This window comes from Opisthocomus hoazin, chromosome 20 (genome assembly GCF_030867145.1).
Source record: "Opisthocomus hoazin isolate bOpiHoa1 chromosome 20, bOpiHoa1.hap1, whole genome shotgun sequence".
NCBI lineage: Eukaryota > Metazoa > Chordata > Aves > Opisthocomiformes > Opisthocomidae > Opisthocomus > Opisthocomus hoazin.
In genome coordinates this window covers 11,174,862-11,202,390 of record NC_134433.1, presented here as the reverse complement: position 1 = coordinate 11,202,390, position 27,529 = coordinate 11,174,862, and the positions used below count along the sequence as shown (strand labels likewise).

Genomic DNA, 27,529 nt, shown 5'->3' with positions numbered 1-27,529 from the left:
ATATCCCTTACACTAACTAATGGGTTAATACTTGGTGTTGAATGGTTAACTTACACATGCTGTTGTATTACAGGTGTTTGTGCTGAAGAGGTTTTGTCTGAGGAAGAAGGAATCCAGTAAAACATGCCCGTGAGCATGGTGACCAGAAGTTTCTAGAAGTAGACTAAAAGACTACCTATTTTTCTGCCCTAAGATGTTACAAAATGGTAACAGTTACACTGTTTTGATTACACATACATTAAAATTCTCTCAAAGAAACCACAAAACCAACTGGGTCTGTTTTTGTCACTTTACTGCATTAAGAAATGACTTTCCATTACGATACACATTTTTAATAAACATGTTGAGTACTCCTATAATTTGCTATTATATGATGTATACACACTGCAGTACAATTACTGCAGATAATGTAAATGGGTTTTAGCTGTGTAAGTATTTTGTCTGGTGTTTAGTAATTTACTTTAAACAGTTTAAACAGGTGATACTAACATGGCTGCTGTAATTACTGGAGAGATTAGGCCTTAAATACCCCCAACAGCAAGAATTGCAAATGGAACTATTTCTGCAGCTTGTTTCCAGGCTTGTTATTTCTTCATTATTTTTGCCTCAGCCTTTTCTGAAGTCTGCTGCTGAGGTAGCAGAATCTGTTCCTGCAGCAGTAGTGCTCTAGCTGGTATTCTGCATCTCTCCTAAATAGTGGTCCAAATGCATGCATCTAAAATTGAGTGTGGAGAAAGAGAGAAGAGACTCAGACTCTGCAGTTTGTTGGCAATTTTCATTGTTGTTAGTAAGGCTAAAAAAGGCTGCTTTTGTCATAGTTGCTCGTTCTAAGATTGGTCTGCAGTGGAGGTTGATAAAGGGTTTGGGAGTAATCTTGGGGACTTACAGTGGAGGTGCTTAAATGAGAAAAACAGCATCTGAGGCTGAAACTTAGGTTCATTATGTCTGTAACTGGCAGGCTGTAACTCTTCTGTGCTCTTTAGAGGAGGTGTGGAATGTGAGGTTCTCAAACCTAGAGCAGCTGAGCATGTCCACTGAGACAGACTTAATAATGCAGATGTTGCTGATCGTTTTGCCCACTTGGTGTCACCAAATGAGAGGTTATAGTACAGTCTTCTGCTAGCACATGCTTTTGGAAAAAGGTAAACATCATTAATAAACTAATTGCTTGTGAGCGCATACTCCTTCTGTCCAACAAGAACTGAGGTAGTGTTAACTGTACATTTGCAAGCAGAGGATGTCTTGATACTGCTGCTGAAAGTAGTGAAACTTGCACCCAGTTGGAAATTTTCCAGTTGGGATGTGGTGAGGAAAAAGTAATTCAGGACCATGAACAACAGTCAAAAATGGTAGTTTGTGATTAGTATTTTTACTGTAGTAATTTAGGTGAACAGTTCTTGGGTTGCCATGAAATAAAAAGTTGGATACAGCTTCACCCAAGGGTTTGTAGTCCATGAAATCACTCACAATGTGAAGTTGCTTATTTTTATGATGGGGTAAGGGGCATAGTGGTGACAGCAGAATATAAAGGTTATTCTAGTCCTGTGTCACAGGTGAGACTTCAGGGGCTGCCCCTGCTGTGACTGCTCCTCCCTGTGTAGTTCAGGTAAAGACCTGAATCTGTTTTCTTGACAGTTTTACATCCTGACGGTCCCCTGAAAAAAAGATGCTATGGCTTGTTGCTGTCCGTGTGGTGTCACAGGGCAGTGTGCCTGTTCCTTGGATAGTGCTGGTGAGGTCTGGTGGCGAAGAGACTGGTGGAACTCCTACCTACATCTCTGCTTGGGGTGTGAATTGTGTGAAATCTGGGATTTCAGAGGTTTCTCATGGAAAAGTCACGAGTTAGTTACTTCAATTATGGAAGAACAGGTTTAACATTTTCAGAGAAAGTCAAAAGCAAGAAGAGTGCCTGATACTATAATGCACAGGTAAATTAACCTGGATTTTTCCTAGGAACGTTACTGTGATACATGCAGGGCTTAACAGAAACATTCAACCTTGGTAATTGAGTGTGCAAAACTTACTTGGAACTAATTCGTTTCTTTTTACCTGAATATGTATTTGAGCAGGATGAAGAACAGGTTGCTCCAATGTTAATTAAAAGTCTAAAGTAGAGTTACATTCTGTTCAAAGTGTTTAATGAAACAAAACTATTTTTGCCCCATTTTAAGAGCTTGTGTATTAGAGCATGTTGACAGAAAGCATTTCTTAGCTGGTACGATACACATTGGAAATAAAAATGGTTTCAAAGGTTTCAGAGCAAAAAGAATCCGCCTTCATTTTTTAAATGGCATTCTGTACACCATTAATGATAATAGCGGCAAGTGTAGCCACATGCCCTCCGTAAACAGAAACACCTCGGCAGATTTTTGCTAGACTGTTTAATGTGCTGTTTAATTTGCTCAAGATAGGTTTGCTGCAACTTGTTCTTGTAATTGTTCCTTCTAGTATGTATCAGAATTATCTCATTACAGTAGAGAAGAGTTGATCTGGGAATATTCATGTAAACAGGAAACAGTTTATCTGAGTTTGAGGTTCCAAGTTGGTGGTATCTATTACAGTTAACTATTCATGAGTTTCATTTCAGTATTACTGGTTTATTGTTTTCATCAAAACCAAAGTTCCTCATCAGGGATCCTCCAACAGGCAGTTTTTTTGCTAAGATGAATGAATGGAAAAGTGTTATTCCTATTAGAATATGGTGCCTTTTGAACAAAATAGATGCCCTAAACATATTACTATGATCTTACATGGGAGCATATATAACCTACTATTTATCTTGTAGTGCTTGAGGGGAAGGGAAATGAAATCACTCTGTTTTGATTACATTTGGAGCACATCAACTATACAGTGTTGGGGCATAAGCAGAAGAAAAAATCCTGATACTAAAATACAATTATTTTGGATTTTCTAAAGGTTTAAGAGAACAGTTGGCAGGAGTCCCTGGCACTTAACAGCCAACAACCATGGATGAATCTAAAATAGATGAAAGCATTAAAGCAGAAAGAAAAAATATCTTGCGCAGCGAAGCTGAGAGTGGCTGAGTACCAGCTTTTAGCAAGGAGAGATGGCAATGTTATGTAGTAATTGGTTTGTGAGAGAAAATGCAGTGGTTATGTACTACCCACAAAATATGTGACTGCTGACCTGATGTAGAGCAGCTGCACTGGGTGCTGCCCTTCCCGTTGGCGTCTTTCCTTCTGTGCCAACTGCAAAAATCCCTCTGTGATGTGAATATGCGTTCAGTAGTAACTGGGCTCAAATCCTCAGGTTCTGGGGCACTAAACAAGATGGGGTGGGACTGAGCCGTGATCTCTCTTCAGGGAATTTGTCGTGAGACTTTAGGAAAGAAGCACAAATTGTGGGCAGGTCATCACGTGTCACGTTTGAGGTAGAATGAGTCGGAATGGGCATTGTGCACATGGTTTCCTTGCATGTGCCCGGGAAGCTGCGCTGGTTTCATCCCTGCATCTCTCCAGTGTTGCATGGAAATGATGAAGGGCAAGAAAGCAAGTGTGAAGAGGCTCGTGTCTTTGGGAGGAGAGATGTTAACATGGGGAAATGGCTGCCTTGCAAGCACAGTGTCCTTTATGTAAATCATAGGCTTCATGTTTCATATAAATGCTGGTTATCATCATTATTTCTTGCTTAGTATTATAAAGCAATCGTATCTACATCAGCATTAAAATAATCACTGAGGCAAAACCATAAATTACTATAATTAATATATCCCAGCTATTAGCTAAAATCTAAAGATGTGGATTTTGTTGGCTTGGTAGCTGCTGTTTCAGCTGAATCAGTTTTAGCTGGCTTTATCCACTTAATGAGAAGGGAGGAAGGGGCAGACCTTTGCAGAATGAAATCAGTCCTAAATTTTGAAACTTCACTCCTCTTCTCTCAAAGGCAGATGGAAGAGCAGTTAATTTTTCAATTTTTCTCTCATTTCAAATTAGTGAAAGAGGTGCAAGGCCCTGTCAAAGGAGTTGCTCTTTTCTAGCAAGAAACAAGTAAGAGGATACTAGTGTTGTGCAAGGAAAATTTATGGGTTTGTTTTCTTCCATCTGCCACATTAGCAAATGCTTTGTCTGTAATAATTTCTCAGATACTACAGGCAGTGACTGTGAGCAAAGAGTGAAGGCTCAAAATAGCCGGGGGCTGTTTGGTCTTTCTCACGCTTGCCCAGGCTCCGGCTCAGCAATGTTCCTAGCACCTGATTGACTTTGTGCTGCCAAAGCTTTATCACATTTCAAGTGTTCCTGTAAAGAAAGACAAGGTTGACACATCATTTAGTGGTCTGGTAGGACAAGCATCCACCTTATTTTGTCAGTTCATGTAATTTATTGTCTTGATTTTATGCTTAAAAACAATTTTAGCCCAAATGTTATGAACTGATCCTAATACTGCTTAAAATTGTAAGAATTTAACAGGTGGAATTTGATTTAGCGCATGCAAGAACGACAAATTTTAAAAAACAGTAAGCATTCTATGTTCCTGTAGTCTAATTCAGGATGAGGGAGAATAACATCGGCCCTGTTTTACCTCCCGGTGCTCGAGCCCACGAGATGGTGCAGTGACCCAGTTCAGAGCAGTTGTAGAGGAAGAGATGTTGCAGCCTTGGAAGATGCTTGTTTTGGTTTTACTGCTGGTTCCTTCTTGGTTGTCTAATAAGATTTGCAACTTTCATTAACATGCAGAGAATCCCCCACACAGTGAATATATGACTCTTTAATTAGCTGCTAATAATGTTTTTTAGTGCAGGACCAGCAAATGCTGAGCCTCTGCTTTCCTTGACACTATGCAGGCCTGTTGCAGTAGTGGGCCCAGCCCCAAAGAGTTTCTGGCCTAAGCAGACAGCAGCAACACAAGAGTGCATACATAAACAGTGTGATGAGGAGCCAAAGGAGCTAAAATTTGGTTTTCTTTAGTAAAAATAAAAATACTACGTGAAGAATTACTTGCCCTTCATTACCTTTCGTTCAGATGCATACAGCCTCAGGACTTGCAAGCCCGGCTGCTTGCTGAAGCTGGCGACTCGAGGCGGCAAAGCCCTGCTGCGTCTGCTTGGTGGTGGGTGGTGAGCTTCAGCTCAGCTGAAGTCCATAAGCACCGCGCAGCCCGGCACCTGTGTGGGGAACTGTAAAACCTGAGCAAAATGCAAATGAGAAAATCAGTTACGCCGTGGAGACGGAATTTGAAATCCCTGCTGTTTTAATCAACTTGAAATGTTAAAAGTTTCATCTCCAATAATTAAGACATTTCCTGTAGGTGCTTTTTTTTTTTATTAGAATCCTGTTAGTTTTTGCAAGTCAATACTTACAAATTTTTTTTTTTTTGTAACAGGCTTTTTATTTGTAATGGATTGTGGTAAAATAATTGCACAGCACAGCTGCAAAATGAACTCTCTAAACAAATGAAATAATGATCCATATTTCTAAAGCTGCCTATGGCTTTTTTGTGGGCTGTCCTTGGGTTTTTTATTGGTTTATTTTATAGGGATTTTTTTTAAAATTACTTTCTTGCTTGGGATTTTCCAGATCCTGTAGGAGGATAGTTTCTTCAGGTTTGGTTGCCTCTGTTTTTCTTGTATCCTGTAAGCATGCTGTCTGCATCTGATGATGTGTTTGTGTTGGCTGTGTGTTTACCTTGGGTGCCATCATTAACTGAAAGGTGGCATAGGTTTGATGGAACATTCAGAGACAAACTTCCTAGCTAAGAAGCAAAGTCTAAGCTTATAACAAATTTTCCTGAACAGCGTAAACTCTATGAATAAATACCTGGGTCAAGATACTAGGGGTATAGAACACTGCCTGTAGTCATTCAGTTACCACAGCCCTTACCTGACAGAAAATGCAATACTGGTGTTTCAGGCGATCTGTGAACGTGTCCAGTCGTTTTATATGGCCAGCAGAGGAAATGCCTGACAATGCTTAACATCTCTGGTGCCTTCATCAGAAAATCTTGAAACGGTCTGCCAGCGTTCCTGTGAAGCTGTATGACTTCCTCCTTAGAGACGAAGAAATGAGATCAGAGCCTTGCTGGGGTGAGTGAGGAAAGGGAAGGCCAATTTGGTCAGTTGTTGGATAAAGCAATTTTACTTAACTGTGTTAAATCAGATATTTATTACCTTCAACTGAGGCAGTAAATAATAAAATCTTTGTGCCGAGTGCTCCTCGGGGTGTGAAGTACATAGGATACCTGCTGTGAAGTTGATGAGAATTGTTTCAAAGCAAAGTGCGAACTGTGAGGTTTGAAATGCACAGTGATTTCGGAAGGTAATGGGAAGATGCTGTGGCAAGGTACGTGCACTTTGAATTTGATTTAATATGTATCCAGTCATCTCCCTAAACCAGCCTGTATGCTGCTGAGATGCTCCGTGTTTGCAGGAGGCAACATAAAGCTTATGTGTCAGCGCCAGGCTGTTTGGTAGCCAAAAATGGGAGACCACATCAAGGAGAAAGTATTTCAAAGCTGCTGCTTTTAAGCTTCAAAACGGTCTTTGGAGATGACAGCAACACTGTGTCACTTGGCAGCGTATCCGCAGCTCAGAGGCTAAAGCCGGGAAAAAGAAGGGTTGTGGGGAGGAGAGCAGGACCCGAGGTCACAGCAATGACACCAAAATTATCTGAAGCACTGGTGTGATGGCCGGAGCTGGTGACACGGGTGAAGGGACAGCTCTGGTCTGATGGCTGCCCCTGCCCTGGGTGGCTGGCTGTTGGTGAAGTTCAGCCCATTTTGGGGGTTGGTTTGTTTGGTGGTTGAATGAAAGCTCGTTAGCTTGTGTCTTTGGAGGGAGTTTCTGCTACCAAGGGGAGAGGGAGAACACTGCTCTGCGTCCAGGGGAGCTCCTCTCATCGAGGGAGCAGCAGGTTAAGGTCATGGAGTTTGTAGATGGGATGCTGCAAAAGACATGTGAAGTGCACAGAGGAAATCTGAGATCGTGGCACAAGAAACGGATAAAAAGAAAGCAGAAACTGGCAGTAAAGTTACACTGGACTTGGGGAAAGTTTTTCCCTCTTTAGCACCTCAGGAGAGTACGTTCAGGGGCCGAGATGTGGTGGGTGTGGATTTTCGGTCAGTTCAGAGAGGATATTTGTGCAGAACTGTAACTACAAAATAAGATTTAAGCTGTCAGATGCAGCAGAGACTTTTCACCAAAGCGCACAGGTTCATCCTTCACAGGCAGGTCTGACTCCTGATCTGAGGCATTAAAATTGCATCCAATCAGTCTGGCAATTTTCCTCCTCCTGCCCTACAGCCCCTGGCAATCTGATCACCTGTTAAAAAGCCAGGTCTGCTGGTCATTGGAAGAAGGGGTGGCCCAGTCTGTGCTGAACAATGTTAGAGCTTGAATAATCTCGTTAAAAGCCTTGAGGATGCTCACAGACTGATGCAGGGCTTGGCTTGAACGAGGTCAGGGCATTTGCTGACCTTTATTGATTAAACAGCTGGTATTTGCTGGGGGTCCCAGGTGAGGCTCTTTAGCTCCATTTCATTTTAAACATCCAGCCCCATTTAACACTGCCCCTGAAGAGGCACAGAGCAGGGACTTTGGGTTTTCTTTTACTTTCTTTCTTTCTTTCTTCCCTTAGCAGAATCCAATACTTTATAAAAATAATACTATGGTTTTCTAATTTCTCCTGCTGCTCGCAGGGTGGCAAGCTCCAAGGATGAAACAGCAAACTTCTGGGCAGCGCTGGGTGGTTTTCGAGGTAGGCGAGGAGGAGAAGTTTCATTTTCCATCAATGATTAAGTAAGAAGCCTTTGAAAGAGGAGACTAGCAGGCAGAAGGTCACCCTTGCAAGAGGAAGAAGAGGTGATACCTATGTCCGTTAGAAGAGGAAGTTAAAGCAGGTAGGAAAAATTATGATTTCCCAGAGAAGCTGGTGTCTAATCGCACCCTCCAGATTTTCCTAGAAATTAAGGAGGGAGAAGGGAGTAATTGGTGGTCATGGGAAAATACTGATCCTGGTGTGCGGAGGGGTTTCGAGAGGAGGCTGTTAGTGTCTGTTACTTTGGAAGATGCTTTGGTGGGCTAGGAGGGAAAGGGAAAAGAAATGGATGACTTGGAGGAACACACAGATTAAAATAAGGACAAGATAATAGAGACCTCTAGACAAATATGCAAGAGTTGTACAGGACAGGCGATGTTTAGCTATGGCTACATGGCATTGCTTCAGAAATGCCCTGGGCTGGAGCTGATTTCCCGTCAGGTATCACCGCTGGCTTGCCTCTTGCTTGGCAGTTACCATCAGAGAATGCTGGTTTAATCCCTTTCGTGTGAGCTGTGCTGAATTTGTGTGGGACTAACTTTTACATGAGGCTTTCTTGGCACAGGTGGTGTTGGAGCAGAATTTGCCCATCAGATGGGTGATTTTGCTGATGTACAAACCTGAGCTGCTAAGATCAGCCTGCGAGATGTAGTCTATATGAAAAGCACTACCTAAATTAGAGCTGCAGTTCCACTGTGCGTGTTGTGTAGGTGTGGGGAAAATAGTTCTCGCCTTCTACCACTTCCTAATTAGTATTATCGCTTAAAGAAGCAATATCCACTCAGGTTGATGAGCTAGAACGAGGACAGTTTAAGCAGCGAGAGATGTGCAGAAGACTGAATTTAACTACCTCTGGGACAGAAAGCCAGGTTTTCTCCCAGTGACGCTGGGGACTTGATTCATTTAGTTTAGTGCATTGCAAACGTCTTCCCATGCTGCCAATTTACCGAACGGGCCTGACGTACCGCTGATGTGAGCTGAGGTTAGAAATGAGCAGTAGTGAAGTACAGCTCCTATCTCCCGAGTGTTGCAATGCTTTAAGCTGTTCTGCTGCTTGGTTGTTTTTTTGTTTGTTTGTTTCTTTTTTTTTTTTTTCCTGGCTGAACAATGGAGTGATCTTTGCAGTAACTTTTGCCAGTTGTTGGGAAAATGCGTATCACCCAGTTGGCTTTACGCACGCTTGCAAAGCCTCTCCAGCTGCTTGGAAGGGAGAAGTAGATGCTTTGTTCCTTTGAAAATCTCCCCCTTGTAATTTGCCTGATTATCTTTTTCTTTCCGTCTCTCACAAAGAACCTGAACATAGTTGGCAGGCTTTCATGGCAAAGGGAGGCACGTGAAGGGCACAAATAAAGGCTAAGTTTTGCGTTTCAGCCTGCAGCTCTGTGCAAAGCTGTTTCCTGTGCACGTGGTGGAGGGGAGCTCTGAGCTTGCAAGAAACCGCAGCTTCCCCCAGAGTGGCTGGAAAAACACTCAGCCTTTAAAGTCGTAATTTAACAAGCAGAAGTGTGCAGTGAAGGAGATGAAATGAAACAAAAAAGCAATGGTGAAGTTCTCCTATTAGAAAGCGATGTGTGAAGGCATGCAGTCAGAAGCAGATGCCTTTTGTTTTGTGCGTTTGAAAATCTGTCTACCTCTGAGATCCTCTGCCTGCATCTTCATGTGCAGGATTCAGTGGGAGTTTGGTAAGAGCAGGTTAGCAGGTACCAGAGCGTGATGCGCATGGTGCTCAGAGATCGATTCTTTACTGCCTTATATTTAATTTATATAAGACAACTGGAACTGCAGGTCTTACCTGGAGGTAGTAGCAAGACATGAGGCAGCTGCAAAAAAGAAAAAGGGAGGCTCATTCCTGTGGTGATGCAGCTGGATTTTCCGTATTTGTTATAGCCAATGTCCCTTCCTTTATCTTACAGTTTTGCATATAAATTCTTGTAGTTTTCCTTATATATATGAGTCTCTGCATATCTATTCCAGGAGTTTACACCTGTAGGACAGGCATGCCTTTAATAAGGCGCATCATGTAGCTGTGATTTTTCACATTGTGTTTAGCATGTCCATCGCTATTGCTCATGGCCGTGCTGCTGGCGGAGACCTTCAGCTGCTGTTTGCGATGCAAAATCCTGATCACAGAGCACCTCCGCAAAGGCTTGCACAGACCAAGGGGAGCTCTGGTTCCCGCTGGGAAAGGACACAACTGACAGGTAACCCAGTGAGCCATGGGGAGAGCCAGAAACAGAGCAACCTCACCTAGAAAAATCTTCAGTGAGTGATACATTGATTTTTCTCCTCTTCTTGGCACAGCACAAAGCAGTAGCCCTATGCGTCTCTTGTAAACCTCAAACTCTTAATTTTTGCTTTTGCTAACAATTCACAGAGGGATGTAGCGTGCAACAGGGTCACTAAAGAGCTGTGCTGGCAACTGATGGCTCAGCCCAACCCGCCAGATGCAGCTAACCGAACCCTTCTTGGAGGGTGTTATATAGACTTCGCAGGTTCATTTTCTCCTCCAATTGAATTAATGAAATAGCAAAGAAGAATGAAGGATGGCACAGAAGCCACAGAATCAATAAGCTGTTATGGGGCAGAAAACCTGGGGAATGAATTTAGAAATCGGCACAAACATTTAAAGGTGGTGGTGGACGGGTTGCATCTTTTCCAACTCTATTAAAATCAGGTCTTCAGTGTTATGCAAAACCATAAACTAAGCCAAAGGTAAAACCAGCTGTGTTCCCTGCATATTTACAGAAGAGAAGATAAAAAATGCAAGCCCAAAGCTGCCAGAAGGAGCTATAAACAAAGCGTCTCCAATTCCCCATCGACCAGGAGTAATTGAGCCATGGGCTTAGGCAGTTTTCATGTAAACGGTTGGCACTGTATTCCTAAATACCTGTCCTGCAGGGCCAGCTTGGGATTCAGGGTTCCTCCCCTCCTTTCCAGTTAGCAAAGCTCTTGCAGTACGTCCTCGTAAACAAATTCTGCGCTGACATTTGTTAATGGTAATGCACAAGCAAAATAGATTGAATACTTTATTTCCCTGCCAGCTTAGTGATTATGGCTGCTCAAAGAAATACGGTAACATCCACATTTTATTCCCAGCAAGCTTTCAGCTCAATATAAAGAACATATTTTGGATGTACAGCTCTTTTTCGGCATTCTTTTATGAAGTTCCTTGGAGACATTGGTTATTGCAAGGTCTAAAAAAGGAGGTCAGTAAGTTTGGTTATAAGCTCGACCATCTCACAAGGTAGCAGAAGAGCAGTAGTTGCTACCGCCTGGTTAATTGCTACTGTGTTTCTCTGTAATAAGCTTCCTATGAGCGATCTGTTGTAAATTAACTGGTCGTCCATCATGCTGCAGCTTTCTGCTGGGCAGGCAATTAATGGTGCTATCAATGAAATCTACTCAATTTAGCTGTGACCTCTGAAGGCTGAGCTGCCAACTTAGTACTCAGAGGCTGAGAGCTGCTAAGCTAGCCTTGCAGGCTTTCCCTTGATGCTCTCACTAGTGTAGGGCACATGGATTGCATAGCAAAAATCCGCAAGATATTTCCAAAGCCAATATTAATCCTGACAGTTTAGGGAAACTGGTCTTCAAAACCATCTTCTTTAAAGAAATAAGTTGGGAGTTACTTTAGCTGGGCGTTAGCTTTGAGTGCATGGTGGAGGGATGCCGCACTGCCCGTGGTCATGGGCAGTATTTGTTCACTGAAATGTGGGAGACAATTGCTGGGCTGGAAGGGGAGGGGGGCCAGATCTGTCCATCCCTGTCCTCCCCAGTGCTCAAGTACTTGTCAGCCGGCACTTTTTTCCTGGGCTCTGAAGTATTTTGGCATCGGTCTTCTCGCTCCAGCAAGGAAAACAATTCCAACAAAAACTGCACACATCTGAACTGCGATGTAATTTTGGTTCAGAGCTCCTTGATCAGCAAGAGCTAAAGCCCCTCTTGTTTCTAACTGTGCTTGCTCAGTGTTTTGTATGTAAAGCAGGTAGTCCTTGAGGGATAATACTTTTCCAGATGCTGCTATATACATTTTCCCCTATCAGCTGAGCTGGAGCAGACTATTCGTTATCTCCAGGGCCAGCGTTAAACACACCAGCAGGAGCTGCCAATAAATAATGCAAAAGATTTCCCTAGCTAGGACTTTTTCTTCTATTAGTAAGGGGAAAAAATATCAGGCTTCAGGTAGGATGGGAGCAGCTGAAAGTTTTAGCCTCCTGGGTTTTTATGCGGATGTTTTTTTAATCCCTGGTTTTGTGGGAGAGATTTGCCCAGGTCTCAACCTTCTCTGGTTTTGTGTCCTTCATTGCAATCCCATCAGTCACCTTCTCCCCAGGAAAAACGCATACTGCACACGTCTTCCTTTGTTCCTGCTGGTTTGTTCTCTGTTTAACCCGGTGCAGCTGAAGCATTCTTGCAAGAGGTGATTTTCCTCCAATAACCAGAGCATTCCTGTAGGTTTTGTTATGGCCTGGCTTACAGCCTTCAAAAGCACTCCCCAGCTGTTGAGTTATGGTTTAAGTGAAAAAGGCCCGATTTTGTGTGTGGCTTGACTCTTGATTTTGGAGGGAGAGACCCTGGGGTGTATGCAGGGCTGGTGGCTCTCCTCTGGACCTGTCTGCTCAGTCAAATGGCAGCCCAGCATTTGTCGATATTGGGATTTCGCTGTAGCTGTACTCCAGGCAGCTTGGAGTGCTCCTATCTTCAAGGGCTTGGTTGCATCTGCACCCGGGAACAGCAGCATCTGCCCAGGAGGGCACTCACTAAATATCTGCCGTTATAAGCACAGAAATCCTGCTCAGTCCCTGCAAAGCACTCTTCACGCTCCCCAAGCACTGCATTTTCCAATAAATATTTGTAAGGACAATAGAAGTCAGCCGACCTGCTGCTCTTCTGCAGCATTTGTGATCAGGACAAGGGGTAATGGCTTTCAGCTAAAAGAGCGCAGATTTAGATTAGATAAATGGAAGAAATTCTTTACTCTGCGGGTGGTGAGGCCCTGGCCCAGGCTGCCCAGAGCAGCTGTGGCTGCCCCCTCCCCGGCAGTGTCCAAGGCCAGGTTGGACGGGGCTTTGAGCACCCTGGGCTGGTGAAGGGGTCCCTGCCCGTGGCAGGGGCGTTGCAACTACATGATCTATAAGGTCCCTTCCACAGCAAACCAGTCTATGATTCTATTATTATTTTTCATTCACCCAGTCCACGTAAACAGCCATTTCCTACAAACCTGCTTCTTTACAGCCCAGAGGCTGCTAAATACAGCTGTAAGAAAACAACCAGCCCATACCCACACCCCCTTCCAGCTTAATTACTATTTCTGCTCTCCCCTGCAGAGCTGCGTGTTCCTGGCGAGCACACGGGAAATGTTCCACACGCTGCAGCCCTGCAAATACGTATTTCTTTTAAAAAAGCTTAAAAGGAAATAAATACAACACAAGTTGGGTTTTGCTAAGGCAGAGAGGAGGCTGCACCAGGGAAACCCCAGTCCTCTAGTAAGCACAGACAAAGCTGCCTGCCTGCCCTGCTCAGACACCCTCCTCTCTAGCTGGTATTCAGTTTTTCATCTGAATAAAGAACAGGAAAGATGAGGGACAAAAAAAAGATTTGTCCTAAAGGTGGGTGTGGTGGGTGTAAGTAAAAAAGGGGAAAAATGTGAGAGCAAAGGATGCGTTGGGCTGTACGCATCCGGGAGAGGGGCTGCAGTCCTCCTAGGGCATTTATGATAAAGTTTGGGGGGTCTGTAGCTCAGCAGGGCATTGTCCAGGCTATTGCACTGGGCTCAAAGTAGAGAGCGTGGCTGTAATCAGTGCAGGGAGACGGTGTTTGCTCCTCGCTTTGCCTTCCTCCCGGATGAGCTGTCCTTGACTACGCACATGTAAACACACCATAGGACCCAAACCTGTTGTATTTCTTATTTTTTGGCTAGCTTTGTGTGATAGGTAGCAGTCACGATGTGCTGCCTGGGTGTGTGCAAACCCATGTCTTGAAAGTGTGCAGTTGCTGGTTGTGGGGTGCTGCAGGGGAGGCAAGCAATCCCCACTGAGCCTTTAATGCCACTTCATCGTCTTAGATACCTCTACTCCCCCACAGCGTGGCAGGGAAGGCTGAATCTCCAAAGCCCGGCAGGTTCTGGTATTGCAGGGTCATCAGCTCTTTTGCTTACGGCTGTTGAGCATTTGAGCTGAAGATGGGGCCTGCTTGTACAAAGCAGTGAGACTGACATCGCTGGAGGCTGTCACAGGACTGTGAGTGACGGATCTGGTTTCCCATTTGTCCTTTGGAATTTAATGCTGAAGACATTTAATACAGCTGGAAAGATCATCTCCCCTCACTGTGTATAGTCTGCTGGTGGAATATGGCCCCCAGGCAGATAAAAACTCAGCTGCCCCTGGAGCAAAGGAACGCGGGGATCACTGTGTGATGTTTCCAGGATGACATCTGCATAACAGAGAGGTCAGGAAGAAATTATATCTGTTGCTCACCTAGGTGCGGTACACTGCAGAGGTTAGGTTAGTTGGTTTTTCCCTTCCTTGTAAGCATCAATACGTGAGTACTGCTAAGAAGGTCAATCAGTTTCCTTGGCAATAGCAGCTACAGGCGATGCGCTCCCAGGAAATGGAACATGGGAGCCTTTGCGTTTCTGAGGACATGAGAGGTCCCTGCATGAGCTCAGGAGCTTCCGCCTCTCCTGCTGCTGAAGCGAGATGTGCTGAACCCCAGGAGAGCACCGAAATGTTTGTGCACGAATGCGAAGGCAGTCGCAGTGAGAGAACCGCAATGTGGTTTCATCGCTTCGGGCAGCCCTCTGCCCTGCTCAGCCCCTGCTGCCTCCCTCATGTCCGCTTAATCCTTTGGGTCACCATTTTGCCTCTTGTCTTGGGCAGTTTTGGGTAGGCGTTTGTGGTCCTCTGCTCCTCTCTGAAGGGCTGGTGAGCAGCAAGCAATGCTTTTGGCCAAAGTGGTTTTGAGCTTCTTGATGTCCTCAGGAGTGCTTTCTGTGTCTGCCTTGCTCTCCGGCACAGTCCTGTGCTCCAGGGTGGCCATCACCAGCCCTCTTGCCTGCTTCCAATACCCCCAGGAACACAACACTCGTTTTAAATGAATAATCACCTTCAAAAGCCAAACCGGGCTCATGCAATGAGAATTCTGAGATAACCCAGCTGTAACGAGCCCTCCGGAGCGCATGGCATCAGCCGTTTCATGCCTCTCTCATTCCTCGCCTACTGCTTCGATTCCCCTCGGTGTGGGCTCTTCAGCCTGTGCAGAATGATTTCCAATTATATTTTTGTTGCTGAAGGCATAAATCTTCCCCCACAGACTAGTTTCTTTCATGTACAAGCAGGGCTGTGTGGCGCTGGTGGAGATAACTAACCAAACCGGGCTTGGATGTTTTGTGTACTTTTTTATTTTGTGGTGGCCATTTCCTCCCCTCTTTGACAACAGCTGACCTCAGTCAACTTCAGTATTCCAACAGTAGTGACTTTCAGTACTCAGATCCTTCTTCTAGGGCCATTTAAAAGCTTCTGACCAGAACAAGCAGCACAGTGTAACACTGATTATATATGGAGCGCGCTCCAAGCTTGTTTTGCTGCTGATGGGCTGGGAAGGGAAGCAATCTCACGCTGCTTTCTTTAAAAACCCCCACTCTTTCCTGAGCCCACAGGATCACTGTCATCCTGAAGTGCAATAAATGACTAATTGACCTAATCCACACTGTGAGGAAGAGACTGATTAGGTAAATCCCTCTTGTTTTTATAACAGGGTAATGGTCTCTACTAGACCTGTGGTTTTTTCCTTTTCCTATGAAAGTCAGTAATTTGGTGTGGGCTTCAGTATGCCTGAGTATATCGACAAAAGCTCCTTTCTAGTTATTTCCCTTTCTCAGAGCAGTTAAATCCTTGTGGGATGCAGAGATACTGGCACAGCCTGCCTGTACCAGTGGAGCAGAGCTAGCTCAGGTGATGCAACGTCTGCAAAGGGCTGAGGGACATGGGGTCTTTCTCCAGAGGCTTGATCTTTGCAGCATGGTCCTGGAGGATTGTGCAAGGGACCCAACCACATATCACAGCAGAGCGGGACAGCTTGGACAAGATATTCCCGATTTGCAGCAAATCTGCAGCAGCTTCGGGCACAGAGCCTTGCGTTTAGCCCTCTGCAGCTGAAAGCTGGGCTGCTGGTAGCCCCTTGCAGAAAGACTCTGATAGACGCAAAATATCTTCTGGCTGATTAATGTGTTTCACAGCAGGTAGAAGCTCGGCTGGAGGGGAAGTGTGGCAGGAACAACATCCTGGGTGGTTTCTGTCAGTGAAAGAATTGAGTGTGCAAAGCATCAATAAATGATGTTGCGCTCCAAATGCAAACTGCTTCTGGTTTATGAATTTGCACGGCCAAACTGGGGGGTCCAGACAGATCCCGGGGTCCAGGACGGCTGGCTCCTGTGCAAATACTTAGCAGGAAATAAAAACTTGCAGTAAGGAGCTTGTGATTTAAATAATTTAGACAGGGGGGCATTAGCTGTGCATAGGAAGGAGGGGAGCCCAGTTTTGAGTACTGACGTACTGAGCAAACCAGTGCCTGACCTCTTATAGAAGAAATTTCTGGAGTTTCTTTCTTGCAAGCAGAAATCTTGTTCTGGATGAAATTGCTATAGGCTGAGTTAACAAATCTCTGTGAGGGAGGTACTACGGCACAGCAGTGTGATGTGTGCATGGGCCGATGAAGTAGTGGTGGTGGATTTGCCACCTGTGTCTCATTGCCTGCCCTGGGTGCAGGCACAGGCTCTACAGGCTGCATATCAGCCTTTCTATACGAATAAAACATACGTGCCATATGGTCCGTCCCGCAGCCTGCCCCAGGCAAGGAGACCCCCTGTGTGTGGCTCCTGGGGAGGGGGAGAAGTGAAAACCCCTCCAAGGATGGGCTGATGGTTGGGGATCCAGCTGAGACCTCGTGTATCACATCTTGCTTTATTTTTACCTCTACTAAAGGTACCTTATTAAAGTTGTAGTAACAGTGGAAATGGGTCTCCTGTGAGTTAGGACAAACCTGCTCCCACCAGCACACTGACTCCCGTGTCCTATTCCCTGCCACGGCTTGGGTGCCGGAACAAAGATCATATATCGAGTCCTTGCTGCGAGTAAAAAGCCATTTCCTTCCGTGCACTGAGACTGTAACACTGGAGAGAAATACCCTGTGGAGCAGTGTGCCATTCTCAGTATGCCTTTCCCCCACGTTAGTTTTGCACACTCGTGACATTTAATATTTAACAGATGCTTTTATGATGCTTCTGTGTCCACTCTTGTGCCCACCCTGCAGAATCCAGCCCATAAACTGGGCTATTTATTTCTCCAGCCAGCTACAGCGACCTTTTTTTTTTTTTAAGCACCCTGGAGAACCCAGAGCTGCAGTGCTTAGCACGTTTGTTTTTTTTCTGGGGTGCTCTGAGCTGCCAGCTGGGCATTTCAGCCTGTACAGAGGAAAAATTCAACACTGGGTCTTTATTAAAAGTTGTCATTTATTTTGAGTACGGATAGCTCCTTTATTTCAAACAGAACAGTTTATTCACCGCAAAGTTTTTTCATGCCTGTTGGAAAGAGTTAGCATTAAAAAAAAGGGAAAAAGGCTTGGATACATGCAAATCATACTGAACGTTGCCAAATGTATTAAAATGGGTAGCAGAGTTTCTTCTAAGTTATCTACTTGCGTACAGAGGAGAAACAACAGCCAGCAGCATGAAGCCCCTCTGGAAAAAGCTTCCTGGTGTGGTGATGTCAAACAAACAGAGCCAACGAGATGACCAAAAGGTCTGACTGTGTTGGCACCCAGAAGGACCAAAGCCAGAGGGTCGCTGCTGCGAGACAGGGAAACGATGCTGTAAAGCTGGGCAGGGGAAGGGCTTTGAACAGATAGAAAAGGGCTCCCTCTGCGCAAAGGGAGTTGTGTTTGGTCCTCTGAACGTAAGGGCGAGGAAGTTTTTTCATACTTTCCTGCCCTTCCCCAGGTTTACGATCAATTAAATTCTCATTCGAAAGCCAAAGTGCACGTTCCAGTGCTGCAGCTCTGGGATGATCCATTTTCCATCAAAAATAAATCAAAACCAAACCAAGATTTTAGAAACAAAGCACTTCTGGTCCGTGAGGGGATGGACACAGCCAAGTGACCCAAGAGCCCTTCGGAGGCTTTCAATCTCCAGCTGGCTGTGTCCACCCAGCCCTCAGTGGCAGTGATACAGGGATGAACCCCAGGATTATTTTTTTCTTTTGTAAACCTTCAGTATTGTGGTTTCTTTTGTCAGCAACAGCAATGAACCTGAGCTGAGCCCTGGCTCCAGATTTTGCAGATTACTCCCCAAAATGGACCAAATACGCACTCCCAGCATTGCTGGTGCAAGCTCCACGTACCACATTAAAAGCTCTGGAGTTATTACAGCAGCACGGCTGGTGGGAAACTGGATTTGACATCTGAATAAATAGTGGGCAGGCACATGTGCCAGCTGATTTCAGTAAGGCTGGAGGGTGAGAGTGGCGTCCAGGCACGCAGCGGGCTGGGATTTAGCTCAGCACCAGGAAAGCAAACCTCTCCTTTTGGGCTGGCTCCCGCTGTTAAGAGAAACAGCCCCTGTTAGCGTGTGATCAGACTTCTGTTGTATCTCACCAGGTATGCTATTCATCAGCAGCTCCTGAAGTCAGGACTGGAAAGGATTTAGGGTTTATCTCAGCAGCAGTCCTCTCTGGGGTGACCGCTGTCCATCCATCACGCGTGGGAGAGCAGCTGGGATCTTGCTTGATCCAGCACTAAGGAAAGGGAGCCCTTCCCTGCAAAGTCTGGGCACCTTCTTCTCCCTTTTTGTGCTCTTATAAGGGCCTCGTATTACACCAACTTGGAGACACATTTTTGGGAGTTTAAAAAGCACAGCATGTCACTAATGTTTCAAAATACCTGGCCAGCTTTTATAAAATGCAAGTATTCAACGCGATCACCTTTATGTGTTCTTCGAAAAGAAAAAAAGTTGACATTCATCGTATGGGAGGAAGGCAGCAGTCAGACTCCCAAAGCATCCCACTGTGTGAATCGACCCTCCACCAAGACCTCCAGCGCCGAGGTCTTGGTTTTAAGTCAACCTTGTTTAACGCGCCCACCCAAGAGCCAGGGAACCTGACATCATGTCTGCAGCGCCGCAGCACCTTGCTCCGAGTTGGGGAGCTCCGCAGCCTCGACTGTTCTGTCTGTCTGCTGCAAGCCTTTGTTGTCAGTCTTGCCTGGTCCAACTCGCAGGTCCTCCTGGCTCTCAGCCAGGCCATCTTGGCTCTCCAAATCGCTTACCTGACCCTCACCAAACTCCAGAATGGTTGGCAAGTTGCCTTGCTTTGGGCATCGTCTCTTTAGGCTGACCAAGAAGGGTTGCGGCAAGGAGAAGATGTCCACATTGTTGCCGAGGTCAATCCAGGTGACACTGGGGAACTTTTTGGGGTCCTTCAGGGTTTCAGTGAGGTCCCGTAGGATGGCTTTGGTGAGCCGGTTGCCATTGAGGGAGAGGGTGGTGAGGTGGGGCAGCACGCAGAGCGCCGGCAGCAGTTGCAGCAGCATGTCGTCCGTCAGCTCTGTGAAGCACAGCTCCACCGTGTCGATGTGCTCCGAGCTGTGCTGGAGGTAGGACGTGACACGGTCCAAGTCTTTCAGTGTCAGCGGGATGCCTGACAAGTCCACTGTGTTGTCCTGAGGCTTCCCCATCAGGACAGCTTTCAAGCTGCGGGGGAAGAAAAGGAGAGGGACATTAATGTGGGGGGACATCTCTGCTTGGTGGCATCGCTTTGGGCTCCCTGGCTGCTCTCGAAGGGGGCAAGAACACGAGTATTTAGGTAGGCTGTTCAACAGGGCCTAACCATCTCTTCTGTAGAGGCCAGGAGTGTCTCTGTGCATTTGGGGAGCAGAGAGAGATTTCAAGGCTGTTTATTAATAGAAGATGGCCAGAAACAAGGAAAACATATTAAAACACCATAATTCATGCAGATTTCTTTTCCACAGCCACTGCAAAATCCTGGAATAAAGCAGCTACTCTGCTGCTTTTAAAGTTGAAATAAAGGCTGAGGAAGCCTTTGATTAGACAGATAAGAATTGTAGCTTATACCACTGCTGGTGTAACGCTTCTCACACTGCTGATTATGAACATTATGAGCAGGAGGACACGTTTTTGTTCTCTTGGCTGTACAGGTGGGAAACTGAGGATCTGCACCAGAACGACTTTAGGCCAAGACATCAAATATAGCACAGACACCTCCAGGGTTAGGTGATTTGCTCTAGTATTTCTAGTGTGGTAGACCTATTATGTCTCTTCAGTCTAACTGCCGTGCAGATGAGCACTACAGAGAAATCCTTAGATAAATAAATTAATTCTCATGATGGCCCTACAGAGACTCATTAGCATGAGCTAGACTGGAGTTTCACAGGTCAATTTATCTTCTAAAGTGAATCAAAGAACACATCTACAATCAGGACCTGTTGGCAGACTAGCGCTGCTAAGGACTTTTTGCTAATGAATTATTCTGAGTGAATTAGGAGGTGGAAGGAGCCTCACGCATGCTAATTGCTCATGTCAACTTGGTGAGCTCACATGTCATCTGCTGCGGTGGCACACGTGTTAGCCTCACGCCAAACCAGCCAGCTGCGGAAATGCTGTTGCCTTTCATTACAGCCTGAGCCAGGGAGTGGTTCTGCCCAGCATCTGTTGGTTTTTCTAGATGAAAATGCAAACCAGCACTAACACTCCTTTTCTCGGCTGCCGAACAAGCCCGCCGCTCTGCTGCGCAGATGCTCGAGTGCATCTGCTCCAGTGCCAACGCACCTTGTTTGAAATTTCTCTTGCACAGCACAGTAAGATGTTTTACGGCTAGTCCCACAACCTGCGCCCTGAGCCATCAGCCGTTCGTGATCTGGGGGTGGGTGCAGGCAGCTGGTAAGCGTCGGGCTTTTCCCCTGAGAAGCTGCAGAAGTAACACAGCTAGAGAGTTGTAAATTGTGTTGAGCTTTGCTTTGTAAATAGTGCACATAGAAGACAACCTTGCAAGGTGTTGTGAGCTCCCCACTAGACTTTGGGGGAATAATTTAGAATAGAGGCAGGGTGGAAGGAAATGAAGGTTATTTATAACTATCACAGCATTTTATTGTTGACTGATCGATACCCGGGTTCACCGCTGGGGTATGAGGAGTTTGCCATGGCCACTTGATGTACTGGAGACCTGCAAGCCAAGGAGGAGTGAAATTTCTGCAGTTCCTATGGAAATGAACCCCCCAAAAAAGCACGGAGGTGTGTGTGTGTGTGTGTACTTTCAAAAATCATCACCACCAGAATAACATTCCTAAATAATCACAGGAAGGCTGAAATGGCTACAGCATCCAGTTAAAGAGTTTGGTTCAAGCCAGCATGTCTCGATGCATTAGGAAAGGGCCAGGGAGAGCAGAAAGCCTGGCTCAGCCCAGCAGCAGAAAGGGAGGTGCTGGGAGGTGTCCCAGTGAACCAAGTGCTCAAGTTTAACTAGAGATCTGCAGTCACTAGGCGGGCAATAGGCTTTGGGAGCATGGGGGTTGTACGAGGTATCATGAATGTACGGATGATGATCTGCCACGCATGTCCACTCTGCCAAGGGTTTGGAGCTACTCGCGCTGCCGTACCTGTCTGTCTTTCACAGCTTTGTGGTTTATTAGCTGCCTGCCTTTGAGTCAACAGGCAGCGATTTCCAAATCCCCGCCGGCCGCCTTGTTTGGTGGGGCAATGCAGCTGATGCGGCCAGCAAGGCAGCTAGCTTAACAGGACTTACATTGGTTTTAGCAGCAAATACAGAACAAGCTGTGGCAGGGCTGCTCTGACGTCCTGCCATCACATGCACACATGTGCACCGGTCGAGACGGCAACTGCATTTGCACTTGGGGTTAAGCTGTTGGCCAGATAACGTAATGCTGTGGAGGGCTCCGGGCCAAGACGCTGCTCTGGGCATGTTTATCCAAGCTGCCCGTGAGAGCTGACTGCCCAGGGACTGTTATTTCAAACAAGGGGAAAAATGAGCGCTTTACTCCAAAGGTCCATGCCCACAGGTTGTGTGCCAGTTATGAAGAGAGCCTCCAAATCCAGAGCTACTCTTCTGCTCTCTTGAACGGCACAAAAGCCATGTACTGGGTCTCTGTAGATCTGGCTATGGCCCAGCCGAGCCAGGGTGAGAGCAGGAAAACTCCTGGGTTCTGCTTTTAGACCAGAAACATCTCACAAATCCCGACCAGGTTCTGATGGGGAGGCTGGGAGGGGGTGAAAGCTCTCTTTTAGAGTTCCCTTGGTGATGCTGGATTATGCTCCACAGTCTGTTTAGCAGTACTTTGTTCTTACTCCTCCTTGGAAGATCTTATTACAAGGAAGAAATGGATGCAGATAAGCACTGGTATTAAAGTCAGCTTGCATCTAGAGGCTTGGCTAAACACTAGGAAAACAAGATCTCTTCCCAGTTTCAATCTGCACTTAAGCCGTGGCTTTCTGATACTGCACTGTGGCAGAATGGGAGGTAATTTCACAGAGCCTCCTCGGTACCGAAATCAGAGCTGAATCCAACAGCTGAGCAAAAGGCCTTGAACATTGCCTGGCTCTTGGATCGCAGTCATTTCACAAGAACTATTTGTTCAGGGAACACCCCACAGGAAAGAATGAAATTTGCCTTTTTTTTTTTTTTAATTCATGGTTCCCTGAGCCCTTTATGGGCTCATGTGCCCAGCGCAACCCTCCTGCTCTAATAGAAAGGCACCTGCCTGTGGTGCTGCAAGCAAAAGGACTGAATTTCACCTAAAAGAAGCTGTGCAATGATAAGGTCTCCTTAAGGAAACCACCCTCCCACCCACCCCCTGCCATGTTCCCCTTCGTGCCCCAGAAACTGCTCAGCTGCTGTGTGTGTTATTTGGAGATTTTATGTTTGAAGAGAGGAGCTTGTCCCAGCTGCGGTCGCTGCTGCTGGGGGAACATTGCTGTGGGCTGGAGCAGGCTCGAGCCAGGGAGGAGGGGAGAGACCTGGACAGGCATTGTGGGATATACAGAAGATGGTGAGTCTTCCCAAAAAATCCTCGAATGGTACTAGACCATATGGCAGCTGCAGGAATTAACTGCTCATCTTTAAAAACCTGGGTTTGTCAAGCAGTTGGCAAATTTCTTTACCACCATTAAGAAGAGTGATTGACTTCTCATTAACCTTCTAATTCTAAGTACCAGGGAGACCCCAGGGTAATTTTGATCCATCATCCTGACATAAAGAAAGTGTTGGGATACGGCATCAGGCGAGCATGCTGGGGCAGCTCAGCAACAGCTATCTGCTGTGACCATGCTTGTGCCTCAGGCTGGGGCAGGGTCCGTCAGGCCCTGGGCTGTGGGAGCTCATGACTGCACAGCAAACTCCTCAATAGGAAGCCATGGGAGACGGGGAGAAAGACAAACATCTGGGATGTCTTGCAGCAATATTACCTCTTTCTTAATTTGACATGTAGCCCTACCTACGAGGCTGTGCCAGATCATGAGAAACATCTTGTCCTTTGGCGGAGGGAAGAAAAAAATCCATAATGCCATCTCAAGAACAGAAATTGGGAGAAAAGGGATGCATCCAGCACTGTTAGGTAGGACTCCAAGGAGATGCATGATTGCAGGACCGGCAAGATCTACAGGAGTAAAACCAAACCAGCCGGAGGCAGAGGGAAAGCCATTTCCTTCTGTGTACGGCAGCAGGAGCAGAGAAACCAGAGAGCGGCAGCATGCTGGGCTTTTACGGATGTATTATTTATTTAATATGTGGTTTCGCTTCCCCAGCTTGGATGAAATCCAGAGGGTCGCTCCTCTGGCTTTTCAGGAACAACTTTAGCCAATAGAAGCCCCGGCACAGAGCTCTGCTCCCCAGGGTCCTACGCAGCTGAGTGAGACTTTTGGGTTAAAGCACAGCATCCCTGCATGGGCACAGTGGGAACCGTAAGCACAGCTGGGTCCTCCAAGTCTCTGCATTGGCTTCAGGCATCCTAGCAAGAGAGCTGTGGTCTGAAGAGAAGAAACCAAACAAGCCTTATGAGCTGCCCTTCATCAAGTGTTTTCACTGTGGGCTGGGTCTTTACAATAAACAGAAGTCCCAGCCTATGACCACCCACGCAGGCTCTGAACCTGTGATTCACGTCCATTCAGATGCACACAAATCTGATGGGAAACCTTTTTTTGGAAGCAAATCTTGGATCATTAAGTGTGTGCCTGTGACTTATTACACACATCAGCCACCAGTCGGGTTGGGGTGGGAGGAAAGGCTAATGAGAGCTGCTGCTGTTTATTATGATCTGCACGTTTCAATTGCTGGTTTGCCCTGGGAAAGATTATTCACGCAGGCTGCCTAGCAAAACGCTGGCCAGACAATTTTGGCAATTTTAATCTTTTTTTTTTACTTTTGGTGCCTTGGTGCAATGGTGCAATTAGCACTTTCCCATCTGGGCTCCTCTCAGCTGCATGAGACATGGTGAAGCTGGGATGCATTTGCTACACCCCTCTACGTCACCTTAAAAGCTAACTGTGTTACCAAACTTGCACTGCAAAGTGGTGAGTGGCATGATGGATAATGACTGGTTATTGAATTTATTCCACGCTGTGAGCTGGGCCAAGCAAAGGGGCTGGAGGAAGGGTCAGAGCTTGGGCTTGCTCCCTCATCCCCTTGCCCTGCCATCGACACTAAGCCTGGCTTTGCGAGGGGACAAAGGCTTAAGGCCATTTTGCTCACTCTTGTAGCGCAGGCTGCTCAGTCTAAGCCAGGGCAATTACTAACTTGGTCTTTGTTTTTCATGCAGGTGCAGCTGTAGGCAAATAGCTACCCAGCCTAAAACCTGCCAGAGAAAAGCGATGTCAAGGCATTGATGCAAATCCCCGTCGTCTTAGGTATGATCCTGAGCTGCTCTTCCACAGAGTTGTGTTTTACATCAAAATTGCCAGGGTGAAGCTAAGCGTCGTTCGTCCAGAGAGTTGGGCACTCACTTTAACAGTGTTAGGTGAGTCTTAAAGCTTATTTAACATATGGAAATGGCTCAGAATTTCTAGGGTAAACAGCTCTGGAAGCTCTGGTAGAAATAACTTAGGTGTGGGATCAGTCCTCAAGCACACCGCGGCAGCAGAACAGAGTTACAAAACTACTGATGTTTTTCCATGTTTAATATAAGAGGTGTTTTGTTTTTTTTTTAATCTTATGGCAAGACAGATCATACAGTGGAAAAACTATTATTAAATGATGCGGTGCCAAGCTCCAGCAGGTATGTCAATAATGTCCTGGTGCCCAGCACATCTGGACTCTCACTAAACTCTCCTGCGCCTTGGGGACCCATTTCACTGCCACGGTGGCACTTCCATTAGTGACAGCGCGGGGTTTGCTGGGTTAGCTGGCACCTCAAACACACACCTCTGCAGTAATTTAGCAAGATCTATACTTATCCCGTTAGAAAGTCTCATTTAACGTGTATGTGGGCAGAAAGACAGCTGCTAATGTGATGTAGTTCTCTCTACTGCTAATTTTTGGAAACCCTGGGAAAGAAACCGATGAAATAGTGTATTTATTATTAAAAAAAAAGAATTGATGTTCATATGTTGGCAGCTACTTCTCTCCCATATGTACCGCTGCATCATTTTTTGGAAGCAGCCCCGGCGAGCAAGGTGTAGTGGGGTAGTGAGGCTGGGGCCGGTGTGCTGCCTCGGAAACAAGCTCTTCCCACCGAAACTAATAAAACTATATTACTCTTGTTTTGCTGTCTGGGTGCCCAAAGCTGGTTACACCAGGCTCTCACTGTCAAATAAAGCACATAGTATACCTGTGAATAAGTGATAACCATCTAAAAGCATGGCTAAAATACGCATTCAGGGGTTGATCCTTGTTTTATCCAGCATGGACATCCTCTGCATGGAGCGATGCTGCCTGCCTTCAGGTAACTTCTTGTGGGCCTTCTAGTGTCGCTTTAATTTAGCAAAACCACGAAGATAAGAAAGTGCGAATGGGGATAACTTCAGGGCAGTTCTTTTTTTGTTTTGAGCTGCTTTCAATATTGCTTCGCATCTACTTTTTTTTGTTCCTTGGAGCATGCATACAATTTCTGCCAGCAAGTAAAAGAGAATTTCTCACTAGGGCTCTATCCAGTTCCCCTTGAGAGGGATTTAGCTGATACCGACTGAAACGGATTGATTATCTTGTACAAACAGCCTTTTCACCCTGACGATCTGCAGTCTATATCAAAGGCAGAGGCAATCTCCTAACTCGGCGGGTCAGAGCAGCCCTGTGCTTGTGCTGGGGCTGGTGTGCTGTTCCGCAGCAGCCTACGCTCAAGCTGTCCCTCGGGAAACAAACCAACCCCAAACATGATTTAATACAAATAGTTCTGTGGATCTTCTGAACCATCTCATGGAAGTGAGGAGGATATTATGTTAACAAACAGCTGTAAAAACTTTTATCCCTGCCATAAAGTTTGCCACAGAATGGCCCCAAATCTCTGTAGGAAGATCTTACCATTAAACAAATCCCTACGAGCTTTAGTGAGGATCAGTTACACCCACTTGGTTCCATTCTCACATTTTATGAGACTGTTCCATAGGGGAAGACACAGGTTGGGTTTATTTTTCCCCAGCTGGAAACAGTAGATGGGGTTTTGACCGATGTAATGATAGGATTGGGTATACAACCCCGCGCTAAACCCCAGTAACGCCTTGGCAGGATGCGGATTTACACACACTCACGCTGAACTGAAAGCTGCTCTGCATGCAGTATTGAATCAGATCAGAAAATGTTCCCATGAACAAGAATATTGATGTTTAGATCAAAGAGAATTAAAAGAAAGGGATTTCCTCTTGGTTTAAATTCATGGCATTCCCCTAAAGAACCACACAAATCAGGATATGAGATGCCAATGTGTCATCTAATAAAGCATAATTGGGCTATTGAGCCACTTCCTTGGAGGGCAAAGGAATAGCTCAAGAAAAATGAAGAAAAGGCAGCCCCACAGAGTGAAGAATTACAGTAAGAAATTTATACGATATCACTGGTGAGAAAACTATTTACGAAAATGTCAGCAAAAAATTATTAAACATAATGAGTCATCAGAAAAAAAGTAAAGTCTTGAGATAAAAGACCTGTCCTGAAATACTGGTGGTATTAAAGATAAATATTAAAGAGCCTTTTCAAAGTCCCTACTGCTGCTTCAGATGATGACAGTCAAACACTGGAACCGATCTTTTGGAAATGGCAAGAAGGAATATAAACTAATGCATGTAATCTGTCAGTAATAATGTTGACAAAAGGGTTAAGCTCCCCCAGTCTCAAAGGAAGAGCAAAGCCAAGAAAAGATAATTATTTATCTTAAATGAGGAATGTGACTGACATGTATATCATAATATATTATATATTACATATTATGTAGAATGTATTATATATTACTTTATATATGTGATGTATATAGGGTAGTAAGGATGAAGATGAGAACAGACTGCTCTTTCTTTGTCTCTCGTAATGCATGAGCCGAGGGACACCCCCTGACGCTGAAAGACTAAACTCCCAGCGGATAAAAGGAAAGAAGTGTGTACACAGAGCTCAAATTAACCTCCTAGCTCCAGCCATGGGATATCACCGAGATCAAGGGCTTTGTAGGAGGTCCAAAGCGGACACAGCACTGCTGTGGCTGATAACATCAAAAGTCATGTTAGAATGTTAAAAAAAAAAAAAAAAAAAATTGGCTCAGTCTAT

General features: G+C 45.6%; 1 protein-coding gene across 1 annotated transcript in view; it reads right to left on the bottom strand.

Annotated features, from left to right (window-relative positions):
* Positions 1-17,281: 17,281 nt before the first annotated feature.
* The window catches only part of LRRC75A (leucine rich repeat containing 75A), a 95,447-nt gene continuing 85,199 nt past the window's right edge, over positions 17,282-27,529 (bottom strand). The window contains exon 4 of the mRNA XM_009938243.2: positions 17,282-19,509. Within this exon, the coding sequence (XP_009936545.2) occupies positions 18,924-19,509 (586 nt within the window). The 3' untranslated portion in view covers positions 17,282-18,923. The remainder of the gene's footprint in view (positions 19,510-27,529) is intronic.